The 22,661-nt window shown below is 49.7% G+C and overlaps 1 protein-coding gene and 1 long non-coding RNA gene across 3 annotated transcripts in view; one reads left to right on the top strand and one right to left on the bottom strand.

Moving 5' to 3' along the window:
• SBK1 (SH3 domain binding kinase 1) overlaps positions 1-5,235 on the bottom strand; it is a 48,746-nt gene extending 43,511 nt beyond the window's left edge. For both annotated transcript variants that reach the window (XM_027613335.2, XM_027613336.2), the window contains exon 1: positions 4,445-5,235. In XM_027613335.2, coding sequence (XP_027469136.2) covers positions 4,445-4,470 — 26 coding nt within the window. In that variant the 5' untranslated portion in view covers positions 4,471-5,235. The remainder of the gene's footprint in view (positions 1-4,444) is intronic.
• On the top strand, positions 3,963-22,661 carry LOC113933339. Its single transcript, XR_003523327.1, has 3 exons — positions 3,963-4,344; positions 17,212-17,286; positions 22,368-22,661. It is a non-coding gene; the product is annotated as an uncharacterized LOC113933339 (long non-coding RNA).

Here is a 22,661-nt window from a genome sequence, read left to right as displayed (position 1 = left end):
CCCAGAACCTGTGAGTATGTTACCTTACCTGGCACAAAGGGACTTTGCCGATGTGATTAAGGTTAAGGACCTTGACGTGGGGAGAGGATCCTGGATTATTCAGGTGAGCCCAATCTAAGCACATGAAGCATAAAAAGCAGAAAACGTTTCTTTCCCAGCTGTGATCTGAGTGATGCTACCATGCTACCTGCTGGTGGGAGGGAGGGAGAGAAGGAGCCACAAGCCAAGGAGTACAGGTGCCCTCTGGAAAAGGGCACCTCAGAAAAGACTAGGAAAGGGATTCTCTTCTAGAACTTCCAGAAAGTTCTTCCAGAAAGAGCTTCCTCGGGCAGCCTTGTCGACACCTTGATTTGAACCCAGTTCAAATCCAAAGTCCCAGTTGGACTTCTGACATACAGTCTGTAAGATAATACATTTGTCTGGTCTTAAGCAACCAAGTTTGCGGTAATTTGTTATGGCAGCAAACCCAGGACTCAAATGCATACCTTAAAGCATTCACTAGCTTCTTTCCTTTCGATGGGGTTTCAGAGAAGTTAAATGTGTTGTGTTCATTCTGCATCCTAACCAGCCGGCTCCACTCACACCTGCTTCTGTCTCCAACCCTTCATGAAACGTCTCTTCTCCAAGTCACTTTTGACCTCCGTGTTGCCAAATTCGTTCTCTCTTCCCTTGATTGTTTGGCATCTTTGAGGCCAGTTGTCCGCTCTCCCTTCTCCTGGAGACACTCTTCTCTTGGCTGCTGGAACCAATGCCTACCTTTCTGCTGATGTCTCTGCCAGTCTATCACCAGCCACGGGTCTCCGCCTTTGAGCCCCAGACCTTCAGGATCAAGCCCTCACTTGACATCATAGTTTCTTGGCCAGCTCAAGTGCTTCTCCGTGGCAGTTGAAAACAGCCGTGGCAGAATTCTTGAGTTTCTCACCGCACCTTCCCTCCCCTGAGCCTTCCCATCATCCATGTGTCTCTCCCACCCAGAAACCTCAGATTCATCCTCCATTCCCTTCTTCCTTTAGCTCATCAGCAAATTCTATCTCCTAAATATACCTAGGAGACATCTGCTTCCCCATCTCCAAGGCCCGCCTTGGTCCAGGCCACCGCCCTGGCCCTTCTATCTTCACCATGACCTCCACACTGGTACCCTGTGTCCACTCTGTAAATTAGCCTGTCCCTCACCTCATGCCACTCTCCCCACTATGTGTTCTGTGCGAGCCATGCTGGCCAAACTCTCATCTGCCCCTGGGCCTTTGCACGTCTGTTTTTCAGGCCTGGGATGCTCTTACCCCCACTCTGTCCAGCTCCTTCTCATTCTTTAGCTCTCAGACGAAATATCCCTACCTCCCCTATTCACCTTATGCAAAGGTGGTGTCTTCCCCACCATCCCTCTGGTTATTTCCTTAACAGTGGGTTTTGATCATATTTATTTGTTTACTTATGTTTTCTTTGGCTCCCACATTGGCTATAAGCCCCACATGCACACAGGTGGTGTTTTCACCTTCCAGTCTCAAGTGAACTTTGTGGAATGAATGAATGAATGGACAGACAGACGGACACACTGGGCACCTGTTATGTGTCAGGTGTTTTCACATATTTCAAATATTTCATTTTTACAGCCCTAGGAGCTTGTCACAGTTGAACTACATTTCCCAGGGTTTTTGTTTTGTTTTGTTTTGTCTTGTTTCAGTGAGCTGTTCTGGCCAATAAGTGTGGACGAGGTAAAGTAGGCCACTTCCAGCTTTGGATTGTAAAACCTCACGTGCAATTCCTGTGCTCTTTCTTCTTTGTCTACCAGTGGTTGCAGAGAATCCAGCAGCAGATCCTGAAGCCCCGGGTGACAACTGCATCACAAGATGGGAGGAGCCTGGGTCTCCGAAAGACCGAGCAGGGTAACGTCTCCCCGACACCACATCCCCCTAGAACTTTGCAGAGGCAAGACATAGGCTCTCCTGTGTCAAACCACAGTGATTCCCAGGCTTATTTGTTACGACAGCTGGTGTCGCCTTAATTAATACACCAAAGTGTCAGAGGTAGGTGGCTGGGAAGCAATACTGTGGGTGACAAGCCTTCATCCAATGCAGATGTCTTGCATCATCCCCACGAGAAGCCCCGGGCTCTCCATGCTCACACCTCTATTATAGCACGTCGCCTGCATGCAGTCGGTCCAGTGTGTGCCTCCTTGTCCTCACTGAGTATGGCAGTGGCTACTGGGAGTGAATCTTCCAGGGGCTTGAGGAGGGCTGAGAGGGGTGTGGGTGGGGGACACTTTCTCTCAGCCCCTAAGGGGATCCTACCAGACATCACTGCTCACTTGCCCCTCCTACAGTAGGAAAGAAAGATTCCAGAGCCTTCCCTCCCACCCGCGCCAGCCTGCAGCCTGAGTGTCCACATCACTCAGTATTTTTAGCTTCACCACCTGGCACCTGTGGTCACTGTTGGCCAGCCTGGTGGTGTCCCCTCTCTGGGCCTTAAAGGGCCAGCACCCACCAGCTGGAAAGGAGACTTTCAGGCCATTGTATCCCCGGGGCAGGAGGCAGAGGGGCATCCTCCATGGCAGGGGGAGGAGGAGAGGGGCAGAGGGAAAGGGAGAAGTAGGCTGCCCGCTGAGCAGGGAGCTGGACTCTGGACTGGATCCCAGGACCCTGGGATCACGACCTGAGCTGAAGGCAGATGCTTAACCAACCGAGCCACTCAGGTGTCCCAGGAGCATGTATTTTTTGACAATCCACTCAGATGATTCTGGTATCCTATGTCCCCATGCCATCTTCATTCATGCAACAAGCATTTTAAGCCCCTACTATGAGAATAATGCTTCTCTCAGGAGCCCATTGCTTTGGAATGCATGGATAGTCGCACTCAGTCTCCTGCTTTGGCCCTCACCATTGCTCACTCCACCGCTGAGGGATTAAGTCCTTCGCTCGGCAGTCAAGGCCCCTTGTGACCTGGCCCCTCTGGACCCCACCAGCCTCATCTCCCCCCATCCTCCTACAATTTCTTTCTCATACCACCGGGCCTTTGCTCCTGCCATCCCCACTCCCTGTGATGCTTCTTCAACATCACTCACCACCTGGGGGAGGACCCGGACAGTAAGACAGACATGGCAGGCCTCCTAGGGCCCCTGCAGGCACAAGTGGTCCATCTTCCCATCTGACTCCCTGAGCGCAGTGCACCCATGCCTGTCTGGGTGCCCATCACTCTGCCAAACTCATCTGTTTGCTTGTCTGTCTCTCCTGGCAGGCTGTGACCCTGTGAAGGTAAGGGCCCCAGTGCTCTGGCGGGGGCGGGGGGGCTCAGTCACTGCTGAGTGATGAACTGACAACCACGGCAGGGGCTTTCTCCCCATTCCACAGATGAGGAGACAGAGGCCCACAGAGGGAAATTTACAGACTGGAGGTCCAACAGAGAAATTCAGGGAGGAACTCGGTCCAGGCTGCAGGAACCCCTACCCCCCCATCCTCCTGAAAGGGGCCCGGAAGTGGCACCCAGGTCAGCCCTCAGCCTGCCTTTCTCCCCACCCGGGGTAGTGCTGACTCAGGCAGTGATGGAGACGTGGGCGGGCTGGGCTGGAGCAGAGGTGACCCCTGTGTCCCCTGCAGACTTGCCATCCATTCCCGGAGCCTGTGGTCACAGCTTGGGTAATGCGCTTGGCTGGAGCCTGGGTTTCCCTGCAGGTGGGGGTGGGGAGAGCTGGCAAAAGGGACAATGGCCCCTGGGGCATGAACCCTCACCTACATAGGTACGTAGGACTTGCACCCACTCCCACAAATATGTATGCACATTCACAATCACCCCCCCAATGCTCAATCACACAGCCACACAAACCTTCCTTCCTACCCTGTCACTGTTCTCTCCCTTTTACACACACACACACACACACACACACACTCAAGCATATATACACGCAGACATTTTCCACCGAGTATTTCAACAAAGACTGAACATGATTAGGTGTCAGTGCTGCGCAGGGAAGAAAGGTGGCTCTCAGCTCAGAGTGGGGCGGGGGCTTCCTGGAGGGCTTCCTGGAGGAGGAGACATTGCCACTGAGCCTGGATGGATGGGAACCAGGGAAAGGGAAGTCTGGGCAGTTTCACTGGGGGTGAATATAGGGGAGCAGAGCACAGTGAGGTGGGTGGGGTCAGCCCAATCACGCAGGCCTTGAACGCCCAGCCAAGTGCCAACTTCATCCCGGGGGAATGGAGGGCCGTGGAGGGCTCTGAGCAGGGTGGGTGTGAGCAGCACAACAGGAGAGGACGGGAAAGGCCCCGTGGGACCAGAATGGGAGAGCCAGGCAGGAAGCTGCGGTGCGGGCCAGGTGTCTGAGAGTCTGACTCGCGGAGGTGGCTGTGAGTGGTAAGCAGAGGACGGACAGAGAAGGGCCCTGGGTCTGAGCCCTGTGCCCTCGGCCCGCCCAACCCCCCACCCTCCCCACCCCCTCCCCCAGGCCACTGACCTCTGTGGTGGGACCTCTTTCAGCATCTCCTCCTCCTCCTCCCTGTGGAAGCACACGAAGCAGAAGGCTGGCCCATCTTCTGCTCCACAGCCCAGAGGCCAGGCTGGAGGGAGTTCCAGGACCGGGCAGGGGTGGCTGCTGGGGGCCTCGGCCACATCGTCCCCAGCCTGGGCAGGGGTGCCCGAGCCAGAGCGCTCCAGGGTCAGCAGCCGGTTGGCCTCGGGGCCCCGCGCCTGTCCACCTGCCGCCTGTGCCTTTTCACTCAGGTTCCCCGTGGCCTCGGTGGGGAGAAGAGCCTGTGGCTCTGTCTGATGGGGACTCCTGTCCTGGCCCACGGGGCTGGGCCCTGGGACGCGGCTTCCAGGGAGCCACCCGCCCTCAGAGGTCACTGGCTGGTAGACCAAGGTCCAGCAGGGCCCCTGGCTGCCCCTGGCGGAGACCTAGGCCCCCTGGCTGCCCGCTCTGCAGGGGCCTTCAGAGTGGGGACTGGGAGGGCAGGCTCGCAGGCGCGCTGTCCATCTGCTCATCTGTCCGTCCGGACGTCTGCTCCTCCCTGTCCGGCCAGCACGGCGGGCGGCAGAGGTGGTTTCCCCTAAGAAAGTTTGTTCTGCCCTCCTGGGGTGGCTGGCGTGGGTGGCCTCCAGGAGAGAGGGTCAGGACCTGAAGCTCAAAGGTGGGTGAAGCTGGCACCGTGCCCACGCCGTCCCCCAAGAAAAGTTCGGGCCCTCGGAGTCCTGGCTCTGGCTCCGCGGAGCTTGCTCCCCCGGCTGCCTGCTCCCCGGGCTGCCTGATCCCTGGACTCCGGTGGCTGGTCTCGGTGGCTGCTCTGGCAGACCGCTTGGCTGTGGGTATTAATAGCTCTACATTCACGCTGAGAAGCCTGGAGCTTAACTCCTTCCCTGCCAGAGCTGGGAAGGCCGGCGGGGCCGGCAGCGGCCGCAGGGAGCGGAGGGAAGGGCGGCGCCTCGGGTCCGGCCCCAGCTCCGCGGGACCCTGAGATGCCACCGCCCGCCCAGCCGGCTCCGCGCGGCACTGGGCGTCGGGATCGCGGTCAGAGTGCCTGGGCCACCTCAACCCTCCATAGGCACCTCCAGGGAGCCAGGTAGGACTGGGGGTCTCGGGCCGGCACCCCTGCGACGGTCGGGGCTCTGAGCTCCAGGGAGCATCTGCTGGACGCCTCCACTCACACGTCCACGCCTCAAGCCACTGGATCCTCCCACCGCATTCCCTGAACAGTCACTGTCGCTGACTCCGGGTCCGGTTCCCTGGCTGGCTTCCTTTAGGACGCCCCCCCACCCCCCGTGGGACCCAGAGATCGGTTACATGCAGCCAGCCATACATCCTATTGAGGAGTGTGGGAGTCGGGTGGGAGTAAGGGAATCAGGGTGTCCCAAGCCTCCAGGTTCCCCATGCCCCCTCCCCTGGGCCCCCGGATAGAATTCGCTTGCTTGAGAAATGTTGGAAGCATCTATGTGCCAGGCACTGCGCTGGGCACTGGGCACCCCGCAATGGAGAGGGCAGACACTATTCCTGCCTCGGTGGGGCCTTGCATGTCCCGGCGGGAGGCCGGTGGGGTCTCAGCTCATGTACACAGTGCCAGTGTAGGCAGGTGCAGCCCTCGAATAGCAGCACCGAGTGTCCATCACAGGCTGGGTTCCGGCCCCACTCACCTCCTTTGCAACTTAGAGCGCACACAACCATTCACAGTGGCCCTGGAAACACCAATCAACGGAGGACACATAAATTCCGAGCGTGAAAAGGACTAGGAAAAAATAAAGCAGGGAGATGTGAGAGGCTGAAGATGGGCAGGTGGTTTGATAGGGTGCTCAGGGAGGACCTCCAGGGGAGGTGACCTTGGAGCTGCGACCAGCAGGAGGAGGAGGGAGCGACGGCGGGAAGATCTGGAGGGAGACTGTCCAGGAAGAGGGGTCAGTAGGGGCAAAGGCCCAGAGTCAAGAACTAGCTGGCTTGTCTGAGGAAGACAGGGATGAGTGGAGGAGCAGGTCTTTAAGCTGGGTTTTCGGGAGCGAGCAGAGTTTTTCCTGGGGCTCAGGAGCAGAGAGAGCAGAGTAGATGCAGGATGGATGGTGAGGTGCAAGGCAGCAGACGGAGGTGATGCGGTCAGGCCTGTAGCAAGTAGTCACTGCAGAGGTGCCTCTCCCAGGGCTCCGAGGCCGAAGGATGGATGGGAGGAGAATGGAACAGGAACTTGGGTCCGCTGAGGGGCTGAGGAGGCGGACGAGGGCGGAGAAGCTTGGAAGGAAACATCTATATTTGTTGAACTGAATTCCACTGGCTGGAAGGACAGATCTGCTCCTCCTTGGCTAAGAGAAGGTGGGGGCTGGGGACACAGCCCCCACATGGAGTGTTTAGGTTGCGCACAGTGCACGGGGCAGCCTGGCAGAGGGTGAGTGGGGGGCTGATATCCGGCCCTACCTCTGCTCTGCCAAGCTTTGCGTCTTTAGCCCTGTGACAGTGTGTGTGTGGGGGTCACATTTTGCTAATTGGTCAGCCTGAAGAGTGCCTTCCTAACATCAGTCTACCTAGAGGGGTGCCTTTTTGAATCTGTCCAGAGAGGGGGACTTATTGCTGATTTACGCAAAGGTGTCCCTTAGTCTGGGCTGGAGGGGGCTTGGCCTAGGGGCCCCAGGTTCTAGTGCGGGCTCTGCTACAGTCCCTGCTGGATGCCTTGCATCAGTCACTGTCCCTCTCAGGAACCACAAACCTATAGACTTAGCTAGAAGCCTGCTAATCCAACCCCAACACTCCACAGCGGAGGGAATGAGCTTAGAAAGGGGCAGACTCCCCTGGGGTCACGCAGTGACATACGTCAGAGACGGGCACCTGGACTCTCGTCTCAGTGTTCTATCTTCCCTGCTCCTTTTCTGCCTGGGCCGCTTGCCTTGGAGACTTGGTGTTTCCTTGAGGAGAGGAGAGGAAAGGGGGGGGGCAGGAGGAAGCGTGGAGTTTCAGGGGGGAAGGAGGAGGAGGGAAGGCCAGGCCAGGCCAGGCTTTGGCTCCCTCGGGTGGGAGTCAGAAGGGGTCAGGGTGTCCCAAGGCTCCAGGCTCCCCGTGCCCCCTCCCCTGAGCCCCATGGGTTGTCATTTGTGGATGTTAATTATTCATGATGCTGGTGCTTTGCCTGGTTTTAATGCACTCTGATGGCGTTCTCTAGCTAATGGGGAAAATCAATAGGTTTTAATTCTCAGTGGCTGTGAAGCTCTGTCTGTCTCCTGTTTGGGTGACTCGGCCCGGCTCTTGGGCTTGGGGGTGGGGTTGGAGGCTCAGACCAAGTCCGTAGGGGTCTGAGACCCCACCTTTCTCTCTCTTACCCCTAACTTCTTCTGATTCCAGCGAGGGAGGAAAGATTAGGGACACCAGGCAGCTCCAAACTCTGCCCCAAGCATCTTAGCGGGTCTGAGTCCTTAAATCTCAACCATTTATTTGCTCCCTGCTCCAAGACGGATGGTCCCTATGCCAGACCCATGGACCAGAAACATGCCAACTGAGGCAGCCCCACCAACTTGTGGGTGCTGGAGTTAGGCCTGCAGTCCTTGGTTCCCGTGTTGGTAACCTGGGGGCGCCTTCTCCTGTCTAGAACTCAGGGTCAGCCCCAGTCATCGTCCTGGGCTCAGGCCAGGCTCACAGACCTGCCCAGGGCAATGGGGGAAATCTGGTCCAGGCCTCACATTCCCGAAGAGACTTCAATGTAAGCTTCTGATACGATTTATACGTGCAGTTATATATTCAGGCATGACAATTTCCCTGAAGAGACGGAGGACCGGGAACATTCACGGGACATTAAGGGCATGTCTTTGTGTCCCATCTCAGACCACATCCTCCCCACAGCATCCCATGGGGTGCCCTGAGTCAATATCGTTTATGAATCCTGTAATTATGTTGTGAACACAACTGTATTGCACTGTATTTGTGTGTGTGTTAAAAGTGTTTATTAGGCAAGTGTAAACATTTAAGATACTCTTTGGTCTCCATAAGGCTGATTTTGGCATTTCTTAATGTTTCCAGAACACAATGAGCCTCCAAAAAAGGAACCCAGGCCTTTCCCCAGGGACTCAGGGCCCATGTCTGGCTAATTGGAAACACTCAGGCCATGGGCAGGGGCCGTCTGCTGGGTTCCTAGCTTAGCGCCATGGCCCTCCAGAACCCAGGGATCAGGATGTGGAGAATGGTGACGGCGAGGCCTCACCCAAGCCCCAGCCAAACCCTAGAGGACTTTCCCCGATAGCCCCTTATTTTCCATTTAGGACTCAGGTGTGCAGAACTCTAATAAGAGAGTTAATCCATCTCTTTAGTTCATGACACATTGTTGTTCTTGGTCCACGCAGGGCCCCTCCTGGTTTTTATTCATTTCCCTGTTCCCCTTCATGGCCCATGGGTGGTGGGCAGGCAAAAACTGCTGAGGTTTACTCCAAATCCCTGCCTTGGGGACACCTGGGTGGCTCATTTGGTTGGGTGACTGCCTTTGGCTCAGGTCGTGATCCTGGCGTCCTGGGATTGAGCCCTGCATCTGGCTTCTTGCTTGGCAGGAAGCCTGCTTCTCCCTCTCCCTCTGTCTGCTGCTCCCCCTGCTTGTGCTCTCTCTCTCTCTCTCTGTCAAATAAATAAATAAAAATTCTTTAAAAAACAACAACAACAAATACCCACCTTGTGGGCTCTCAGGGGAAATTACATGTGTCAGAGCATATAAAATGCCTGGCAACAGTAACTGGTCAGTTAAGTTCCATCTCCTGGGCTGACCCTCTCTCCCAGGGCTCTCTGAAGCTTGGACAAAACACTGAGCATGGCTGTTTTTCAAAGTCCCTCACTCAAGACCTGCATGATCACTGGGATGAACCTCCCAGTTTGGTGAAGAAGCAAATATGAGCACCACTAGCTCCCATTTCAATTTCAAATTCAGTAGTCACTGGGTGCATGCTCTAGGCCAGGCCATGCACTGGGCAGTGCACGTGGGGACCCAGACAGGCCCAGAGAGGAAAGGGTCCCACTTGCAGGGGATTCTCTGCCCAGTGGGAGTGGGTAGGCGATGGCTCTTCTCTCCCTCTTAATTAGGGTACAGCTAAGCCACTGTAACAAAGAGGCCCCACATTTACAGCAGCTCAAACAAGTCTTCTGATAAGTTAATTAGGAGTATATGCCAAAGTTTTATTTCAAGTTTGCCATGAGGAAAGAGGCTTATGACCGACTTGGTTCAAAGAGTCCTTTCCCTTTTATAGGGAAGAGAATGGTTAGATATTCGTCGTTGGACACAAGAAAATAGAATGTCTGATTCTGGATCATTGGTGGCACTGATGGACTGACAGCTGAGTGGATAGGAAGCTCGCTTCCTAGAAGAGGTCTTACTTGAATGAAGATTTATGGGAATGTTGTTCAAGCATTCTGTCGAGAATGCCACTGTCTTCCCAGAGGAGCATGTGAATTACATCACAGGGGAAAAGTTTTGTGTCAATCCAGGTCTGGTCCAAGTTTATCACGAGGTGGCATTTTATTTCTCTTCAGGTAACAGTCCAGAGGTAGGTGATCCTCTTGGCTGAAGCTGGCTTATGAGCACCCTATTCACGTTTTAGTCCTCAAGAGGGAGGAAAGATGGAGTGATGCAGAGGTGCCACCCCTCACAACTACTCATATTGTCAGCAAGTATTTAGTCCAAGAACAGATTTTCAGTTTTGTCAGGAGAGTTTGAGAATGCATTAATAAAGATGAAAGGAAAAATAAAGTAATTATTAACTCCAGGGAAAACAAAAAGTTGCACAATAAGGGAAATGTAATCATAGCATGCTATGTGGCTGAGCTGTGAATATTATCTACCAAGGCATAATAATATAGATACTAAAAAATTATTTTAACCAAACAGGTATATAACTATATTGGGAGGAGGAGAACAGGATGCATGTGTATGGGAGAGGCTGGGGTGAGGGTGTAAGAGAACCAAATTTTCATTTTCTATATTAGGAAGTAAGATCAAAAGCAGAAAAATCAAGAACTAGGGGTATTAGCATGTTATTTAGAATCTTGCCATTTAAAGAATGATCCATGGACCAGCAGCATGAGCATCATCTGGGAACTTGTTAGAAATGCAAAATGTTGGAACCCAGCATAGACGTGCTGAATCAGAACCTATATTTTAACAAGATCCCAGGTGGTTCACGTGCTCCTTAAAGTTTGAGAAACCCTGACTTAGAGAATAGCAAACAGAAGGAACAGCTAAAAGAGTTGAATTTGTTGCCTTTAGGAAAAGACCTGCAGTACAAAGATATGGGATAAGGGACTGTCAATTTTTTATATAAGCCCTGTAGCTTTTTTTTGAGTTTTAAACAATGTGGAAGATTTACGGTGCTGGAAAAAAAGTAAATCATGCTCATGGTTTAAAATCCCAACAGTACAAAATGGAATGCAAAGGCTTCCTCCTACTAGAGACCCCCAAGCTTCCCTTTTGCCTTGTCAACCATTTCTATAGTATCCATTCAGAACTTTTCTCTGCATATCCAACCAATGTGCGTATGATTATCCTGTTTATTTTTTATGGACAAGAGCACATGCAATGCACTGTTTTGCATCCTGCTATTTTTTACTCACCAATATCTTGGAGATTGTTTCGAATTCGTTTATAGTTTGGTTTTATAGGCTATTACAGGATGCCTAGTCTTGTAATTTATTTAACTGCCCCCCTACTGATGGGAAATTAGGTTGTTTCCAGGCTTCCTCTGTTCCAGGCAATGCTGCAATAAGCATTTTGTAACTGCAGTATAGTGTAGAAATAAGGGCAGGGGTGCTGGGCATAGCATGTCTGGAGTGGAAACCCGTGGCTGCTGCTAAGGCCAGTTGTTTCATTTTCATGTGCCTCATTTTCTGTGAAATGGGAATAAAAACAATACCTCTAAGTGTCTCTAAAGTGGTTGGGAGGAATTTGCTCAACAAATATTTGTTGAGCATCTATTATGTGCCAGGCACTGTTTTAAACACGAAGAATTCAGTAATGAACAAAACATAAAAATCCCTGCCTGTGTGGAGTTTATATTCCAGTGGTGGGAGACAGATAATAAGCAAGATAAATTAATAAACTATATGATGATGAGTGCTAAGGAAGTGAAGCAAGGAAGAGGGATGGAGTGGGAGGTTTGCAATTTTAGATAAGGCGGTCACAGATGGACTCACTGATACAGTGACACTTGAGTGACAGCTGAAGGAGATGAGTGGTGAGTCATGTTAATACTGGAGGGAATGCACTCCAGGCAAAGGATCAGGGATGGGGAACTCACTCACTCCTTCCCAAGATGGGTGGTGCTGGCAATGGAAAGGGCCCTATGCTTTTCGCCCTTGAGCCCTAAGTCTGCCCTTGGGGAGTCACACAAAATAGAACCGCTCCCCTGCATACTGCAGCCCTGCAACAGATGCCAGCAAGAGAGTTCCTGCCTCATGATCCTGTGTTATGATGGGTGGACCCCTGGCACCGGGGGACTTTGCCTTGAGGCCTGGGTCCTTCTTCCGGAGTGGGACGTGGCTGGGAGGAGGAACTGGAGAGTGAGGGGCTGGGATTGCTATCTCTGAGTCAGTACCCCTGTGTGGGCTCCGCTTTGCGAAGACAAGTTTCAGGGCTGGGTGAGCCATGTGTAGATCTCAGTGAGGCGGGTCTCAGGTGTGGGACGGCAGCGCCCTCCGGCCTTGTTGATCTCTCCTTCTGAAACCAAGTAAGATCAGTTCTAGAACTTCTCTGTAGACATCTTTGGGAGGGCAATCTGATTCAAAGAGGAAGAGGAAGAGGTGATTGTTTTGTGGCAACAATGGAGAGCAGGGGTACTGCTGAATTTAGAATATGCTTATTTGGGATGACTCCGCGGGGATCTGATGAAGTGGTAGGAGGGCTAAAGCCCCGCAAGCCATCCCTTAGCATCACCATAGCCCCTGGGTCCTAGCCCCAGGGGCAGGAAGGTCCTTCTCATCCTTTAGCCTCAAAGTCTATCTCTAGCGCCCCCTATGGGCAGAGTGTACACAGGGCGCTGACCCAGAAGAAAGCTGGTTTGTAGAACCCTGCCCTCTGCATTGCAGAGCGAGTGTAAAGAGGTAGGTTTGAGTTTAATATCTGGCATGAGAGCATTTCAAATTAGTGAGGAAAAGATGGGCTAGTCTATTTTCTTTCTTTTTCTGTTTTCTTTGAAAAAAGATAAATCCAGATCCTTACTCAGTGGATACTTCACTCTTTATTTTTATATTTTTAAAGATTTTATTTATTTATTTGACAGAGGGAGAGACAGCGAGAGAGGGAACACAAGCAGGGGGAGTGGGAGAGGGAGAAGCAGGCTTCCCGCTGAGTAGGGAGCCCGATGCGGGGCTTGATCCCAGGACCCTGGGATCATGACCTAAGCCAAAGGCACACACTTAACGACTGAGCCACCCAGGCCACCTCATGGATACTTCACTCTTCAAAGCATAGGAAACACCAGATAGATCAAAGGTTTCAAACTTCAAACTAAAACTATAAAAGAATTAGGAGAAAATATGAATGAATTGAAAAAAAATCTCGCTGGGAAAGTGTCCTGCTGGCTAGAAAACAAGTTCAGAAATCATAAATTTGACTATAAAAAATGTTAAAATTTCTACACAATAAGAACTACCACAAACAAAATAAACACAAATGGCCAACTGTTTTTATTTATTTTTATTATTATTATTTTTAAAGATTTTACTTATTTATTTGAGAGGGAGAGAGACAGTGAAAGAGACAGAGTGCACAAGAGCAGCAGGAAGGAGAAGCAGACTTCCCGCTGAGCAGGGAGTCCAATGCAGGGATCGATCCCAGGATCCCAGGACCCTGGGATCATGACCTGAGCTGAAGGCAGATGTTTTTTTTTTAAGATTTTTATTTATTTATTTGTGACACAGAGAGCATGAGCAGGGGGAAGGGCTAGAGGGAGAAGCAGGCTCCCTGCTGAGCAGGGAGCTCGATTCAGGGCTCCATCCCAGGACCCTGAGCAGGGAGTCCAATGCAGGGATGGGATCATGACCCGAACCGAAGGCAGACGCTTAACCTACTGAGCCACCCAGGTGCCCCAACAAATGGCCAACTATTTTTATTTATTTATTTTTTATTTTTTAAAAAGATTTTATTTATTTATTTGAGAGAGAGAGAGAGTGAGAGAGAGAGAGCCCAAGAGGGGGTAGGGTCAGAGGGAGAAGCAGACTCCCCACTGAGCAGGGAGCCCGACGTGGGACTCGATCCCAGGACTCTGAGATCATGACCTGAGCTGAAAGCAGTTGCTTAACCAACTGAGCCACCCAGGCGCCCGGCCAACTATTTTTAAAGCATACAATCCAAATGACAGAATAAGGTTAGTATTCTTACTACAAAATTAGCTCTTACAAATCAGAAAGAGATGGCCCCCGAACCCCATAGGACAAACAAGCAAAGACCATGAAATGGCAGTTCCAAAATAAAGAAAAACAAACTGCCGACAAGTATGTGGGGAAATATATTCAACTTGTCTTGTTCCTCAAGGGTCTTTGCATTTCCTGGTCTTTTATCTGGAACACTCTTGCCCCAGGTTGCAACACAGCTTGCCACTCAATTCCTTCAGGTCTGTGTCACTGTATCAAGTGACACGAAGGGCTATAAGTGACCAGGGGCCTGAATTACAGGATATCTCAGGTGGAAAGTCCCCTGTAATGTCTTCTGGGGCAGGGATCCTCTCTGCTGCTCTGAGGTAAGGCTAGCAGGTACCAGGCCATGCCAACAGGTAAAGAGTTTTGATTTGATCCTAAGAGCAAGTGGACATCAATGTGGGGTTCGAAAAGCTCCCTGTGGCTGCTGGGAGGGTGGGCAGGGTGGTGGTGGAGAACCCACACAGATGACACAGTGGTCCATGGTAAAGGTGACAGTGATCTGGAGAGGACTGGTGGTATAGTGAGACTGGGGAGAAGTGAATGAATTAGAGAGATATTTATTTAGAGGGTACATCTCAGGACCTGGTGAGGCATGATGAAGAGGGAGGCATCGAGGATGATGTCCCAGCATCCAGCTCGCATTTCTAGATTGATGGTTTTACCAGTTACCGAGAGTGGTATGGGGGACCAAGAAGGCAAGTCTGGCCTGGTAGGAGCCAGGGACCTTGGAAACACCTGGGTGGAACTGTGGGGTCAGAAGTTAGCGCTACAAAACTGAGGCTCTAAAGTGAGGTCTGGACAGACAGCGATTAAGGCCAAGAGCGTGTGTGTGATGTCAAGTAGGGTCAGTGTGGGGTGAGAGAAACCCAGCCTTGAGGAACCCCAACATTGGATTGCAACATATGGGGCATGAGCCTATGAAGGGAATGGAGGAAGGGAAGCCAGCATCACAGAAGTTAACATTTCGAAAAGGAGGAAGGGAGAGTCAGTCAACACGTTGAATGCTATGAGGGGTCAAGGTACATGAAAACTTAGAAGTAGTCCACTGCATTGGATGCCAGAGATAATCTCAATGTCAGGAATCTCAACACTGGCACTGTTGACATTTGGGCTGGATGATTCTGCATTGTGGGGCCTGTCCTGGGCCTTGGAGGATGATTAGAAGCATCACTGATCTTTACTAGTGAGTAAATCTAGAATCACGAGAAAATACGATTCTGTTCTTTAAGCCACGCAACCTGTGGAAGCACCCCATCCCCAGCCGTGACAATAAAAATTGTTTCCAACATTGCCTGATGTCCCCCGGAGGACAAAAATCACACCCAGTTGAGAACTCCTGCCTTGGCAGTGTTTTGGGTAGGCGTGCAAACGGAGGCAGTGACATTAGATAGATGTTTCTAGAAGTTTGCTTGTGGAGCAGAGATGAGAAATAGCATAGTGGCTGGAGAGGACAAAGGAGAGCACTTTGAAAATGTATAAATAATGGGGTGCCTGGCTGGCTCAGTCGGAAGAACATGCAACACTTGATCTTGGGGCTGTGGGTTCGAGCCCCGTGTTGGGTGTAGAGATTACTTAAATAAAAACTTTAAAAAAAGGAAATGTATAAATAATGATGAAATGTCAACCTTTTGGATTTTTTGGTCACTCTTTAACAGGTGAAAAACAGCCTCTTGGTATCGTTTTGATGTGCATTTCATTTCCCTTATTACGAGTGAACTTGGCATCTTTTCATAGGTCTGGGGAAATTATTCTTTAGAGACTGTCTTTTTTATATTTTTAATCCATTTTTCTATTGGTTCATTGGTCTTTTTATTATTGATTTTAAGAGTTGCACATATTAGGCAGGAGAGTCCTTCATTTGTGATTTGAGTTACAAATATTTTCCCCTAGTTTGTCATTTTTCTTCTGACTTGAGGGAGCTGAAAGAGAAGTGGGCACTTGTGTACATTTCTGAGGGGTTTTGCAAATTTGAATAATTCTTGTGATTGACGATTTGTCGCTATCAAAATTACAGGTGCATTTATCCTTGACTCAGCAGTCTCGCTTCTGGGAATTTATGCTATGGAGCTACTTGGCATGGATAAAAATTGTGTGTGTGTGTGTGTGTGTGTGTGCGTGCGTGTGCGTGTGCGTGTGTGTGTGTGTGTGTGTGTGTGTGTGTGTGTGTGTGTACTTGGTCATTGTGGCTTTGACTTTTTTCTCACGAGACTGGAAATAGCCCAATAGGGCACAGATTAAATAAACCATGGTACATGCATAAATGGAATATTTTGCTGCTATAAAAAAATGAAGAAAGTTTCTGTGTACTGTAATGGAAAGATCGCTAGGATATACCGTTAAGTGAAAAGAAAAAAGGCAATGGGAGGAAGTGTGTATTTGGTGTGCCATCTTTTGTGTAAGTCATGGGGAAAATGGGAAATATGAAAATATTTCTGTATTTGCTTATATTTGCATAAAAAACACTGGGGAAAACAGTAAAATGTGGTTCCACAAGGGGTTCAGGCATGGGGAGGGTGGGGAAGAGGGATGACAAATGTAACTTCATTTCTGTTTTTAGGGTTTTTTTTTTTTAAACTGGTGAATTATCTTTAACAAGTTAATGGGATGGGTCCAGTTGAAAGGGGTTGAAAATATAGAAGAGAGAAGTTTTCAAGAAGGTGGGAGAAGGTGGGATTCAAGGTCCTGGTATAAGGGTAGGGATTTGCCTCCGTTTCTCCATCTGTAAAATGAGGGTTCTCCAGCTAACCATGAAAGGCATCTGGAATGGACCTTCGTCAGATATAAGTCTCGTCTCTTCTCTGAAGCCCAGGGCAGGCTGGCCGCGGGGACAGGCCTTGTCCTCAGCTCCTTCAAGTGCATCGCGGGAAGACGGTCGGTGGTCAGTGGAGGGCCTGAGCCAGTCCCAGTCTCCTGGCAGGTGTGTGTAGAGCTGAGCGGCGTGGCCCTCCTCCAGTGCGTGTGCAGAAGTCCTAACCCCCGCAGCCCCAAGCGTGAGCGTATTTGGAGATGGGGGCTTTAAAGAGGTGACGAAGGTAAAAAAGAAGTCTTTTGGGTGGGCCCTGACCTAATATGACTGGTGTCCTTGGAAGAAGAGGAGTTTGGGACACAGAGACACACCGAGGGAGGACCATGCGAAGACAGGGAGGAGATGGCAGTCTACACGCCCAAGCTGGAGGCCTGCCGACACCTTACTCTCGGGTTTCTAGCCTCCAGAATCACGAGAAAATACGATTCTGTTCTTTAAGCCACGCAACCTGTGGCACTTTGTTTGATAATAGTGTGTCTCTCATTCATGTCAAACATGTCGGAGGCAGGCAGGCCACATCACAGGGACTCGGGCTCCACTTTCTCTCCCACCTTCTGTTTTCAAGGTCACCTCTTGGACCAAGATGGCTGCTGGAGCTGCCTATGCCAGGTAGCAACCAGGAAGAAGGGACAGAGAGCAGGTGCCTCCCTTTATTTATTTATTTATTTATTTATTTATTTGGGAGAGCAGAGGGGGAGAGAGAGAGAGAATCTTAAGCAGGCTCCAGGTGTACCCCAACTCAGGTTCGATTTCACGACCCTGAGAGCAGGACCTGAGCCAAAATCAAGAGTCGGATGCTTAACTGACTGAGCCACCCAGGCTCCTCAGGTCCCTCCCTGTTAGGGCAACTTCCTGTAAGTCCCACAGAGCAATTTTTTAACATCTTTCTGGCCACCACATAGTTACACAATCACAGTTTACTGCAAGGGAGTCTGGGAAATGTATTCAGCTAAAAGTAAGGGTTTATTCCTAGGGAACAAGGGGAGAATGGATGTTGGGGGAGGCAACCAGCCATCTCTGTCATGGACTATCACCTCAGTCCACATACTCAAGGGTGCACGAATAACTTCCTCTACGTTTTTTGTAATTCACCATCATTCCTGTTGCAAGCCAAGATGGCACCTGCACCTTGCTGTGGAATGTGTCTAATTCCTGGGTGGCCTTTGAAGTGCCTAGCTATGGCGGGCAGTGTTGGTCCTGAAGTCCATGCAGGTGTGCCTAAGACATCCGTTCTTAGCCATCTATCCCTGACCATCAGCTTACACAGCCCACTTAGTTTCTGTCTGCACAGCTACTTTGGCCTCTCCTGGTCCATTGCCAAGGCTCAGGGATCATTCTGCTGCTCTCATGCCCACTGGGAACCAAGGTACTCTGGGAAGTATTTTTTCCATCTGCTCTTGGGCTTCTCAAACCTTTCTTTGGAGTCTTGCTGCCTCCCCCACGAAAAGTAGGGTTCTGGCCTTCAGAGACTTCCCAAACTCTCTCTTTTTGCATTATGTCTCCTCTTTCTCTTTTTCCCTATACCCCAGGGAAATATTCCTGATCTAAAGGGGGCAAACCCTATTTTTGGCTTTTATGTTTCTCTGATAAGGACTTAAAATATTGAGACACAAAAGCCAGACCCATGGCTTTTTCTGTTTCTCACTTTTTCACATTCCTCTCTTGAGGTGACAAGCACAGCTTTTAGCTTGATGGCAGGGAAGAAAAAAAATATCAAGAAATTGAAAAGAACAGAGATTGATGTCCCCAAAATATTATACTGCCATATTTATAATAAACTTTCCTGTGGTTGACGCTGTTTGGTATTTCTCACTCCTTCTACTGTCACTGTAGTCTAGTAAACTAGACTGCCTCCTTTCCTAGCTGCTCTTGCAGCTTAAGGAAGCTGTATTTCTCAGTTCTGATCAATAAGATGGGAGCAGAAGGCTGCTCAACGTTTATAGGAAGGTTTTTCTTTATCCAAGAAAAGGGGGGGGCAGGTGTGGCTGGCACATTCTCTTTCCCTCTGCTTCTTACTTAGAATGTGAACACAATGTCTGGAGCTGCAGCAGCCATCTTGCCACCATGAGGGCAAGGCTAAGAGAATCACAGAGATGCCATAGCACCATTGAGCAGCTGAGTCTACACAGCGTCATGTCACTTATTTACTAGTATGCAAAAAAAGTCCTCATTTTTAAGTCTTTGTTATTTGTTGCTGAAGCATTCCTAATGTATATACATATTCCTAATGTATATGTATAAATCACTGTATTTAAATTAGCACAAGTGGGTTTTTGTTTATTGTCACACATGTTGCCTAAACAGTGGCGGCCTCTTGAATTCTGGGCCACACGGATGCATGACAGTTCCTAATGACGCTCCAGCTTGCTCAGCCCAAGCCCAGCCACCAGTTCTGTCCCCAGTGGTTCCCATGCCAGGCTCTATTTGTCAAAGGGAGTCATGTGGATAATGCTGCTCAGGGGTACTCAACAGAAGAACATCTTGCTCCTTCAAGCAGCTGGAGGATGGGGATAGCTCACCAACTATTGTCAACCTTGGGACCTACCACATCTTTTTGGCTCCCTTTTGTCCAGCAGAGGCTTCCATTCACTGAATGAAGAAAATCCAGACCTGTCTACTAAAGGTTTCTACGGCATGTGTCATGATATGCTGGGCAGGTTCCTGACTGCTCCAAGAGGAGGTGCCAGGCTGAGGTCTCCCTTTATGTGGGGAGAAGTCCCTTTGCTAGTCTCTCCCTTCTGCATCCTTCCTGAGGTCACCAAAATCTGGAAATAGAGGAGTGACAGAGTACAGATATGTACCATCCAGGACTTCAAGTTAGATTCCACCCAGCTCAAAAGTGATGGCTCAATTAAAGCTAACCTAGAATAATCATAGGATCCTTTCCAGAACAATTCAGGAAGAAAATCATTTTTTCCTTTAGACTTATTCCTGAGAGGACAAGAGTCTGATACAGCCAGGGTCCACCACTAGGGGAGAGCTTGGCCAAGACCAAAGGATCAACTAAAAGACAGTGAGATCAAGTTCCAAGGACCTGGTAGGAGTCCCTGGATCAAACTATGCCTGAAGGCCACCTATACCCGGACTTTTAATATATATGAATCAGAATATATACCTGTCTTGTTAGAGCAAATCTGAATTGCTTTTCTCTCATACAAACTAAAACAGTTTCGAAAATTTCAGCCCATGACAAATAGTGTGGCAGGTGAGCAGTTAGGCTGACACCTAAAGCCCAAATTGCCTGCTGTTGAATCCAGTGCAGCATGCTGATTGACCAGAGTCTGAATCCAAGATGTCCCTGGGAGAATTTGTGTGCACATAGCTTCTCTTGATGTTTGAGCTCTGCCTTGTCTCTGAGGATTTCCCAGACCATTGGGTTCACCCCAGAGTGCATCTCTGTGCTCTCCACGTTTATCTGTGCAGTGCATTTGGCATGGAAGTGTGTGCCATTTCATTTCATTTTTGTCCTGAGCTGGTCTTTAAATCTTGGCAAACTTTGGCTGCTCTTCAACTTTTCTCTTTTTGATGTAAACTCCTCCAAGCCAAGGGCTGGCTCTTATCGATTTCATTTTCCCACACAGCTCAGGGCTCAGCACACAGATGGAAATTTTGGGTGGCAGCATGGGACAATGGAACACTGGCCCTGAATCCTGGCTTGGCCACTTACTAGCTGGGTGACCATCAGCAAGTCACTTAGCTATTCTGAGCCTTACGAAGGTGATTATGAAGACTACACAATATCATGTGTCATTCATTTGTTCATTCAGTAAATATTTACTGAGTGGGCACTCTGTGTAGGCATGGGGTTGGGGCTGAAAGTACAATGGCAAGTGTAACACTCAAGTTATACTTTGGTTGGTGGTGAGCAGTATAAACCCTGTTTCTATTCTCATTCTGACAGGTGGACCTCATTTCTTACCTTCCCTTGCAGTTGGGTGGGGCCATGTGACTACGTTCTGGTCAATGGAATTTGGGGAGAAAGTGATATACGACCTTTCTCCCCCTAAAGCACTTCTGGGGCAATCCTCCACATTCTCTTCCTGTTTGCCAGCAAATGCAGAAGATCTGATAACTCTAGAGACCTGAAGGGAGTGTTGAGACCCAACATGGAAAGGGCCTGTGACCCTGAATGACTTGCCAACCCTCCGTGACTGTGACATGAACAAGAAATAAACTTCGACTGTGTTAAGCTACTGAGATTTTAGGTTGTTACTGCAGCATAGTGTACCCTGACAACTGTGGCCAACTTAAGCAAAAGTGAATTTCTTGGTAGGAAATGGGCTGTTCATGGGGTCAACAGGAGCCTTAGAAGTGGGCAGCTCTAGAGGCTAGGAAGGAGGACTTGTCACATAGAGTGGGCACACATCTGGAACAGCAGTCCAAACATTTCTATCTTTGTCCCAATATTCAAATTCCTGGGAGGGAGGTCCATCTGGCCTACTTTTGGCCGAATGTTCCTCACCTTGGCTGGAGGGGAGAAAACTTTTGATTTCAGCCCCTACTCACTGTATTTAATGAGAGGAGAAAAACCTCAGAAGGGCATTGAGGGAGTGATGGATGTTGGGCAAGCTGAAAACAAGCACTCCCTGAAATGAACACATTCCCTTCCCTCTTAGAGCCACAGCCACAGGGAGGTACAGACTCATCACGTCCTCCCACAGTGCAGCGTAATGACTGGGGTGACCTCCATGAGGGACAACTACAGGCCACCCAGATTTGGGTAGAGAGGTTAAGGAGAACTTCCCAGAGGAAGTGATATTTGATCTTGGGCTGGAAGTCTGATAGAAGTCTACTATGTAGGGGCACCTGGGTGGCTCAGCCAGTTAAGCTTCTGGCTTCAGCTCGAGTCATGATCTTGGTGTCCTGGGATTGAGCCCTGCATTGGACTCCCTGCTCAGCAGGGAGCCTGTTTCTCCCTCTCCCTCTGTAGCTTCCCCTGCTTGTGCTCTCTCTTTCTTGCTCATGCTCTCTAAAAAAATAAATAAAATCTTAAAAAAAAAAAGAAATCTACTATGTAAAGGGAGAGGGGGTGGAAAAGGAGTGAACATATGTAAAGGTGAGGAGGCACCACCGGAGATGTGAATTTCTCTTTTCTTCCTCCTCCCTGAACATGCAGGACTTGGAATCAGCGGAAACACCCTTCTCGATTTTCAGTCATCTCTATGAAGTGGAAAAAGGGAGGTTTCCTTCATACAGATTTTTTTTAAGTAATCTCTATGCCCAACGTGGGGCTCAAACTCACGACCCCAAGATCAAGAGTTGCATGCTCTACCAACTGAGCCAGACAGGCCCCCCTCAGATGATACAGTTTTGTACCTGGCAAACCTAAGTGAATCTGTTGGGAAAAATAAAGCAAAACAAAACAATAAAAATACTCAGTTGGCTGGGTCCAAAATTTAATGAAGGAAATCAATAGCCTCCTTATTTTTACTAAAAACAACCACTTAGAAAATAATGGAAGTGGTGACTCCCATCCAGAACAGCAACACAAAAGGTAAAGGACCTAAAAATCGACTTAATAAGAAATGCATAAAATCTATATGAAGGAGGGACACCTGGCCGGCTCAGTCGGAAGAGCACGCAACCCTTGATCTTGGAGTTGTGAGTTCGAGCCCCACATTGAGCGTAGAGGTTACTTAAAAAAAAAATCTGTATGAAGGAAACCTTAAAATGCTATTGAATGATACAAAAGAACATTGAATTTATTTATTTTTTTTCCAGGCTTTGTCTGGAGCCCAGAAGCAGCTACTCAGGTCCTTCTCCTGGTCTCCTTGGGTCCTCATGCTGACGGGGACCCTGGGTTTGCTGTCTTCTTGCTGTCACCTTACTGGAATGTGGTGCTGCTCCAGCTGTCCTGGCCAGTTCTGGGTACCTGTTTTGTTTCATGCATCAGGTTCTGGCAACTGGTCTGGCGTCTTTCTGGGAACTAAATCACCTTACTCTGTACCTGGTTTGGGTTTGGCTTCTCCTGTCTCAAACAAGAGCTTGGATTCTGACCTCATGTCATACACCAAA

Source organism: Zalophus californianus, chromosome 10, assembly GCF_009762305.2.
Source record: "Zalophus californianus isolate mZalCal1 chromosome 10, mZalCal1.pri.v2, whole genome shotgun sequence".
Lineage (NCBI taxonomy): Eukaryota > Metazoa > Chordata > Mammalia > Carnivora > Otariidae > Zalophus > Zalophus californianus.
This window is presented reverse-complemented; position numbering and strand designations above follow the sequence as displayed.